Here is a 9,596-nt window from a genome sequence, read left to right as displayed (position 1 = left end):
TTTTTTTCTCTTCTTTTTTTTTTTAAGCCTCTTTTTTTTTTTTTTTTTTTTTTTTTTTTTTTTTTTTTTTCTTTAATATAAACACTGAGAATGAATGAATGAGTGCCTGGATTCCATTTTCCACTCCCACCGCCTAACTATTCTTGTTGGACTTTTTTAATGACTTTTAAATAGATGACAGGGCTGACGTCCTTATCCGTATCCTTATTCTAATTACTAAAGAAAATTATCCCCAATGCTCTTTTAATTCTTCTAGTGGTTTCCGTTATTAACCGTTTATTTTAATTAAAATTCTCATAATAAAATAATAAATAGTTTTAGTTTCTAAAATAAATCTGGTAACTTAAAACGGAAGCTCATTTTTTTTTTTTTTTTTCAAATCCTACGTAGAAATCTTTTATTTCTTTTCTTCACTTTTTTTTTTTCGGAAAATTGTTGTCCAATATTAATCACTAAAGAAAATTGTTAAAACACTAAAGTATGATTACTGATAGTTTTATAGTTACTACTTAGTTTAGTTCAATCATAAATTATCATATAGAATTAAAATTATGGGTACGACTTTAGTATAATATATATTTTTAAAATCACATGTGAATCTATAACAAATTTAAAGTTATATGAAAATTTTTTAATAAAGCACGAAAAATATATTTTTAGTATATTATTAAATTATAAATTGTTAAATTTTTACAAGAAATTACGTTTTTATTTTGATGCGAATTAATATTTAGAAACATGGAGTATCAATATCTGAATTTAGAATAATTAACCTATCATGGAAGGACTTAAAAAAGTATTTTCTTAAAAAGAAAGTAGGGGAGCTTTGGATAGTCATATGACTCGTATGAGTAGTACATAACTATTAAATTTTAGATCAAAATAAAAGTATGTAAAATATACAGAATTTAACTTAGTTTAAAGCAGAACTCTATTAAGATATATTTCATATCATAATGTAGAACTCTCATAATAACAATGATAAATAACTGCCATATTCTAACATTGTTTCTTATCCCCTTTTTGAGAAAATTTCTTTTAAATGCATGAGATCATCTTCAATGGAGTGCTAAATTAATGATCTAATGGCAATCATTGACATATGAAATATTTGACGTTAAATTTACAATCAAGTACAACATATAAAATTTTTGATATTGATGTTTCGACCTTTATATTGATGATAATTGTAATATTATTATTTTAAAAAATAAAATTTACTTTTACAGTTTTTAAAACTTAATAATGACAATAGAAAAAGATAAAAATAGTATTATCCATCAGGTCACGTAATAAAATAGTATATGATCACACTTTTTTTTTTGGGTGCTAAATAGTATTAAGATTTGAGATTTGCTTATAGCCGATAGACATTAGACATTCCACGCAAGGGTGAAACGGCTTTGTCTTTGACTTTTTCTTTTGAGTTGCGAGTACATATTTCCCTGGACAATTGGATGAGAGTCACTTGGGCGGCGAGTTTAATGACTCTGCCGTGACCAGGACAACTAATCTTATCACTTACGTTTGGCTTTAAAAATATGAAACATATTCAGGCTTCGTTCATTTTACCAATTTGAGTTTTTAGTTTTAAGTTTTTACAGTAAAAAATTCTTAAAAAATATCACATCTAACTTGTTTATTTCACCGATTCGAGTTTTTAGTTTTAAGTTTTTACAGTAAAAAATTCTTAAAAAATATCACATCTAACTTGTTCATTTCACCGATTCGAGTTTTTTGTTCATTTTACCAATTTGAGTTTTTAGTTTTAAGTTTTTACAGTAAAAAACTCTTAAAAAATATCACATCTAACTTGTTTATTTCACCGATTCGAGTTTTTAGTTTTAAGTTTTTACAGTAAAAAATTCTTAAAAAATATCACATCTAATTTTTTCTGTTACAGTAACAAATTTTTAAAAAAATATCACATCTCAACTCAAATTAAAAACTCAAATCCGCAAAGTGAACGAGGCCTTAATTTATTTTTTCTGATTTTACCAGATAAGTTCTTTTTTTGTTGAATTGTTTGAAAATAATACATGAGAAAATAACATTTATACAGACTAGTAAATATTTAAAAGACTATTATTCTGCCCTTGAAGACAAAGATACCTGATAATAACATAAACTAATCTAATTTAACATGTCAGTCCAAAAACAGTGATCATTGAGTCATTTGGCAGTTTAGTGAATCATCGCGTGAAATTTCTGTTTACCTTTGTCCGTTTTCTCTTGGCTGAATTTATATCGGTTAAACACACAGACACAGTCACCTATCGCCGCCACCCACCCAATCACCGACTTCCAAGCACAAAAATCAAGGTACCGACTTCCATAATACATGTTGGATTATGTTGTCTGTTTTTTTATGTCGTTTGTCTAATAGTAGTTGTACTCGTGTGTTGGAGATGTGACTTATTTTAGTAGGTTATATTCTTTATTAGTTGGTTAGTTACAGATGAGACTCCAACTTATTTATTATAACCAACTTATGTTGTTATTAATTATGGACTGAATAAATGCTTAACTCTGGTTAATCTTAAGAGTTAGTTACTGATTTAGTATAAATAAATATCTTGTAATTAAGATTATTATTTTTTTATTGATCTTGCTCAGTTTTTCTTCTGTATCTTATTGATAAAGACTTTGTTTTTAGGTGTGAAAATTGAGAGGAGAGAAATGAGTGTATGGGAATAGCTCAAGGGTTGATCAGAGTTTGAGGGTTGTTCTTTTGTAATAAAATTAAAAAAAGTTTAAACTCGACTTACAATTTTATTTAAATTCATGTTCTTTTATAAAATTTGAGTTTAAATTCGAATTTGGGACTAAACTCGAGTTGAAATTTTTCCTTCAACTCGAGTTCATAAACTCAAACTCAAGTTAATGAACAATATTTTTTATATTCTTAAAAATGTCATAACTTTTTTGTTTTAATTCTGATTGAGATGATTTTTTTTCTATGCATTCACAACGAAAAGACGAATACAATTCCACCCATATACCCTATTAAAATTTTTCATCACCATTGAGTTTTTATTAAAATACTATCTATATAAATTTAAGTTTTGACCCATCCAAACACAAACTCAAAAAGATTCTCAATTCAAATCATAACTCAAATATGCACATCTAAACACAAACTCAAGTTACAACTTCAACTCAAGTTATAACTCAAACTCAAGTCAAGATCATCACTTAAATCACCCTAACTAAAAAATGCAAAAGAACAACCCTTGTATATTCTGAGTGACATTCGTTGTGTCTGTGTGAGGTCAAGAGGGTGTAACTGTTCTTTCTTGTGATAGTGGATTGTGTTGGGGAATTTGTTCCCTGCCCTTGGATGTAGGGTTTCTCCAAAGCCCGAACTAAGTAAATGGCTTTTGTCTTGATCCTTCTCTGTGCGTGTGCGTTTTTGGTTTGTGTTTCATCTGTAAATCAACATCATGTAATCATTGTTTTTTCTTTTTTAATACATCTATCTAATAATTTCTTGTAAAAGCATTATGAAAGGAAATCATCATATTTGGTCGACCAAGCGACCATCGACCAACAAACAAGCTGCAACAAGCATAAAAGCTTCTGCATTAGTTGGCAAATCACTCTCCAACTTCAACTGGGCCAAAGTGGAGATACTAAGGTCCCGTTCACTTCGCTGATTCGAGTTTAAATGTGACTTTATGTGAAAGTTTTTTACTGTAGTAAAAAAATTAGATGTGATTGTTTGTGAGAGCTTTTTACTATAGAAAAACTCAAATTCTAAACTCGAATCAGCGAAGTGAACGGGGCCTAAGTAATAGGCTCCATTTCCATATTTGCAAGGAAATTCTAACTTGCAAGATGGCAACAATTATATGGATGAAGTTTTCCCTTGAATTGAAAGAACATTATTTTTTTCAGAATGTATTATTTTTTTCAGAATGTAGTACAACATGGTTGGAAGAGAAGCAATATGGCTGGGATATTATCAATATCATTGTGCCCTCGTAAGAGCTGTTGTGATTGTTCAACAAAATAGCATCTGAGACGTCCCACCCAAAAAAGTAGCCCCTTTTTTGAGGATTTTTGCAACAAGTCATTCTCCATTATTTGAGAACCACTTAGTTTTTGCCATTAGTCTCTGAACAGCGTCGAGAGGAGCAGATCTTGCATAAATCCAGCTCTTCCAGCAGCTTGCCTCATCCTTTTCTCGCGCTCTTCGTAACTCAAAGAAGGATCAAAACTGCAGCACAGAGAAAATGAGAGTTCACCTTCGGGTTTAAAGGCAGCTTACGATTGTAATGACTAACTTTTTCTGTTCACAAGATTTTAGAAAAGCTTAGGGAAGTGATACAATAGGGCAAATGCCTCTTCACAACCATGAAAATTGTACTCCAAAGAAAGCACAGAAATGGCGGAACTTGTGAAGTATCTAAAACGTACAGGTGTGTGTAGGACATCAAGTTCCTTAATGTCCTTTTCTACCCAAAAGATGTAAGAATCCCAAAACTGACATCAAACCTCATCCCAAAGACCGAGTAGGCACTGTGATTTTTCTCTTTTACGAGAACAGGCACTGCAATTTTTCTTTTTCTTTTTCTTTTTTTAATACGCGATCAGGCACTGCTAATGAAGTATCTAATTTCTATTCCTTAAAGAAACTTAAATCAAACCTGCTACTAAGGCTCAACCTCTGAACTTAACCCTCTAACGAGCCTTGGTTTGTCCTAACCTTCAAGCCAGAACTTTCAGGGGCCAATCCATACCATATGACTAAGGTTCACGATGATATCCATTTGCTTCTGTTGGCTCAGACTCTCAGTTACACGCAAAGAAGACAACTTAAAATTGAAAAACAATTTAAAAGGAAGTAAGTAGTTGCGTTAAGATTTCAAAAGGGTTGTGAGAGCAATTTAGAAAGGCAGTTTTGTGAAAGTTCCTTCTCCAAGCCAAAATAAAATATAAAAGAAAAAGAGTAATGTAAAACTTATCTTAGTGCATCTCAAGTAAACATTAAACCGAAATCAAAAGTGTTGATAAGCCGGTTGCAGGAATTATCTTTCATTAGAAAATCGAAACCTAGAAAAGTACCTTGATTTCCAAATATGAGCTGATACCCCTTTCTCCTTAGAAGTGTCATTTGCACTGGCAACAACAGACTTTGAAATTTCTTCTGTTTCAGATGCAGGAAAATTTAAAATAAGAGATGACAGGAACGGATCAGTTGCTGCATTGGAAACACTAGCATTGTTTGATCGATATCCGGCACCTCCAAGAAGCACCTGCAAATGAGATTCACGAAGATCCCGGCCAAGAAGAGACAGTGCCTGACTATTAGGAATGGCAACTCTCCGTAGCCTTCGACGTCTTTGCAAGTGATTTTCAGTTAAAGAAATACGTGATAGTATATTCTCCATACATGTATTAATATTCAGTCATGTGATTATAGGAAGAAAAGAAAAGGCATGATTTTCAATGTTTTGTAAAGCAAAAAACTGGAATCAATATCAAACTTTAAGGATATCTTGAACAAGTGCCCATGATGCAGCGTTATATGACTTAACATGTCCCGTGAAACTTTAATGGAGCAAACGGGACAAACCTGCAACAAAGAGTAAGGGCAACATGAGACTCTTTGGTTGTGGAGGACAATTGCAATTAGACACTGAGCACATTGTCTTCCTGCATCAACTCTCAGAGATGAGAGACCAAGAGGAGAGAGCAAATGGAAAAAACAAGATTCTAGCCTGAAAATAGCAAAGCATTAAATGCAAGGACAAAAATAGAAGGAAAAAAAATATCAAAGAGACATTTCTCCGAAAATCTGTCTCCCAGATAACCACAGTGATGTTTATGCAGAAACTGTGAATCTCTATCACACTTCAAACACCTTGGTCTATGGGCTACAGCACAGCCAATCTATCCATTGTAATTGTAAACTTTCTTTTCCAAATCGCGGTACTTTGTATACTACCAACCCATGAGCCACAAACATGTTGGGTTGATGTGAGAGGAGGAATGTCTAAGGGGGAAGAGACGACCTAAAATAATAAGAAATGAAGGAAGCTTCTTTATATGTTCCCTCTGCAACATAACTATTTAACAGGTGGTGCGACTTTTTCCATGACCGATCACATTTTGTATCTCTCAGAAAACTAATCTTTAGTTCTCTTGATAAGGAAAAAAAAGACCTCTTTCAATCCCAATTAATGCCACAATTCAATAAACAAGTTTAACATTCACAAAGCAAAAGTTTTACCATCACATTCTCAGAACCCAACATTGCACTTTAAACATTGCAACCAAACAGACTAAAAACAAAATCTTCAGACAGGGATTTATTATGAAATTAATTTTTCACTTCTCAGAATCTTTTTCCTTCTTCCATTATTATAATGTATATTTAAAAAAGCGGTCCATTGGTCCCTAAAAATCACATTTCTTTGCCAAGACCAAACTCCATTTGTCTTTACCATTTCACGTTTATAATCAAAATCCTTTTTTTTTTTTTTGGAGTAAGAAAAATATTCAATCAATCAATTAAAATCCCATTTGAAGCAATTAAAAAAACATTCCTTTTCCGATGGCTTCTTTCTAATAACGGTTTTCAGGTGAAACAGCTAAACAGCACCGGAGAAAATGCAATAACTTATCTGAATTTTCCATCTACTTTTGCCAGCTTAATGAAAAAAAAAAAAAAGAGTGCCGTTAAAAATTAAAAGAGAAAAAAAAAACAGAGAGAGAGAACGTACGGTGACTTTAGACTCGCACGAGTGTTCGTCTTCGAGATGCGAACAGAGGGACGCGATATCGAAGTCTTCATAGCAATAGGGGCACGGAAACTCAGGTCGGAGATCGTCTTCAACCTCGAAATCATCCATGCCCAACCGATCTAATCAAATCCAATCATTACACAAATCAGATTCAAAACTTCAATAGAATAATTAGAAACATATATAAATATAAATATATATGTATATATATATATATATATATAGACGGACCTAAGTGGGAGCTCTGATGGTGGTTCTGCAAAGTATATTGGCGTTTGGCGGCGGCGAGGCGAGAGGTCCAGAAATCGGAATCCATTTTTGCTTGGATGAATTCGGATCAAAGACTTCAGATTTAAAAAAAAAATTATTATTACTATTTTTCGATCTAACTTACTGTTATTATAGATTGAATAAGGAAAAATGGTAAATAAATAAATAAAATTTGATTGTTATGTGTTTCCGATCCCTCTGTCCGTGCTTCGTTCTTATATTTTCCGTTTTGACTTGAGAGTTTTCTGATACGGAGAGAGAGAGAGAGAGAGAGAGAGAGGAAAGACATGGAGAAAGAAGTAGAAAGCGATATTATATTGGTTTAACATAAAAATAGATTAATCATTTCTGAAGAAGAAATATTTGTGTTTGTCTTTTATTAATTTGACTTTTTCTTAATGTGGGGACAAAGAAAGGAGGAAGCTTCAAAAATTACGATTTTGATCAGAGAGAGAGAGGGAGGTGAGGTGAAGACGACAGCTGACGTGGAATAAACGCGAGAGAAGATGTCGGGTTATTTTCATCAGTATTAATTAATATTATTTTTTGTTGGCCATACAAGCCTTTTTTGGTGGTTGGAGTTCTTTCGCAAAAAAAAAAAAATAGTACTACAATTTTCAATTTTTTTTTCTTGGTGTTCAGTTTCACAGATTTGTAGATTTTTTTAAGAGTCAATGAGATTTATTAAAGCTCGTGTTTTTCTCAAAAATATGAGCAAAATTCGTATAAAGGGTTTTTAAAATAAAATAAAACAAAATAAAAGGTCATATTTCCTTTCAAAATATAAGACAACATTCAATCCAATTCTAAATAATTTTAGATGAGGAAAATAAGATAAGTATATCTTTTAAATTACATGAGCCTTATTTTTACCTCTTACACTTAATTAATATCCTTTTATTTAAATATTATATTAATCAAAATGGTATTAATCAAGAGTAAATGGTAAGAATTTAAACTCATATACTTTTAAGGATAAGTTCAGTAATTCTCTTTTAAATTTTGAGATGTTACCTCTAATCCAATTTAATTTATGTATAAAATTAGATTGAAAGTTATTTTTTTTTCTTTTTCCAATTTACAATTTAAAGATATGATTCAATTCAAAACATTTTTTTTTTGTGACAACAAATTAAAGAAATGTAAATTGAACTGTTATCACGCCGTAAGTATATGTTTTAAAGTCTTTCAACAAAATATAGGCATCAAAAGGCTAAGCATAAAAGTCTAACAACAAACTCAGAAAAGATACAAAGAAAAGAAATAGAGGCAGAAAAGATGCAAAGGCCAAAGAAGCGACTAAATTATTTCAGACATTTTTATATTTTCTCACTGCATCGTTAATGTTCTGTATCATAGACAACATACATACATTGGCGCATTCGATTGGCTTTTGCATATTCACATGGAAATGGTTTTTGTATCATACAAAGTAGTTCATGGTTTTTGTTTGAGGGAAATGGTTAAAGGAATTGATAATGTAATAACTCATTAGCACAAACTTCCAATTTGAAGAGTCTGGATTATCTTCAGGTGCACACGCTTGAGTTTGAGGTTTTATTTTTATTATTATTATTTATTTATTTATTTTTTGTGAAAAAGCACAAATATGACTTCAACAGATATAATTATATACTGTGAGTTCTTGAATTCTCAATTCTCAATACTTCTGTTCTGTCATCCTAAACCCATAACTAGGAACAATCGCTTATCTGCAATTAAAGAAAAAAAAAAAAACTAATAAATTGTTACAAGAAGGATACTATTAACATTTTTTTCTCTATTAATTAAGTAGAAAAAAACGATCTGGAAGCCGAAAATAAGAGCATTATTTTCTTCATTACTTGCTATTCACTAGTAAATAACACTAAAAGTTTACCACTGAAACTTCCTTCAGCTATTTCTAATAGATAACTTGTCATAAAAAAAGGAACCAGAATCATTTCAAATTTTAACTCCAACTACAACTGTGGCGACCCTCCTTTGAGGCCGCCACCGTTACTAACTTTTTAACTTGTACTTACTGGGATTTCTTAAAATATGCGGAACATTTTTTTTTTTTTTTATATAAGAAGGAATACTTTCATAATTTGTAACAATAATTTCAAATAAGTGAATCACTAAATTTCTTAAAGCTTTTCTTAATTTTAGTTAAGATAAAACCTTTTAGGAATATCCTTCAAATGGAATAGCATTTGAACTCTTGTTTTAAATACTCTTTAAAAGCTTTTCTAAAACTAGTCATTTCAATCGGCCATCTCATTTGACTTTAAAACGGATTTCGTGAGAAATCTTAAATTCAAGTACATCTTAAAGTCCTTCTAAAATTACTCATTTAAATCGTCATGTTTAAAATTCATTTATTTGTTGCATGTACTGTAACGTTCTAAAACTTAAATACTCAAAACTAGGGTTGTTAGTTACAACCTTGGTTTTCTTAACATACATATGTACGTATACTTTTTAAACATACATACTTGAAACTTTTGAATCATATAGACATATACATGATTTTTCTTAAACTTACTGCGGAAAATAACTGCGTGAGCGGTATCCATTCCCATCTCCACCATTCGT

At 31.1% G+C, this 9,596-nt stretch overlaps 1 protein-coding gene across 1 annotated transcript; it reads right to left on the bottom strand.

The window, feature by feature from the left end:
- Positions 1-3,813: 3,813 nt before the first annotated feature.
- Positions 3,814-7,267, bottom strand: LOC21398181 (protein DEHYDRATION-INDUCED 19). Its single transcript, XM_024175294.1, has 5 exons — positions 6,981-7,267; positions 6,729-6,868; positions 5,501-5,578; positions 5,068-5,351; positions 3,814-4,219 (listed from the first exon to the last, which is right to left on the bottom strand). Exons 1-5 carry the CDS (start codon positions 7,063-7,065, stop codon positions 4,111-4,113), a joined length of 696 nt encoding a protein of 231 aa, XP_024031062.1. The 5' UTR covers positions 7,066-7,267; the 3' UTR covers positions 3,814-4,110.
- Positions 7,268-9,596: the final 2,329 nt, after the last annotated feature.

The sequence above is a fragment of the Morus notabilis genome, unplaced genomic scaffold (assembly GCF_000414095.1).
Source record: "Morus notabilis unplaced genomic scaffold, ASM41409v2 Scaffold744, whole genome shotgun sequence".
In the NCBI taxonomy this organism is placed as follows: Eukaryota; Viridiplantae; Streptophyta; class Magnoliopsida; order Rosales; family Moraceae; genus Morus; species Morus notabilis.
The sequence above is the reverse complement of the archived record's forward strand: the minus strand, read 5'-3'. Positions and strand labels throughout refer to the sequence as shown.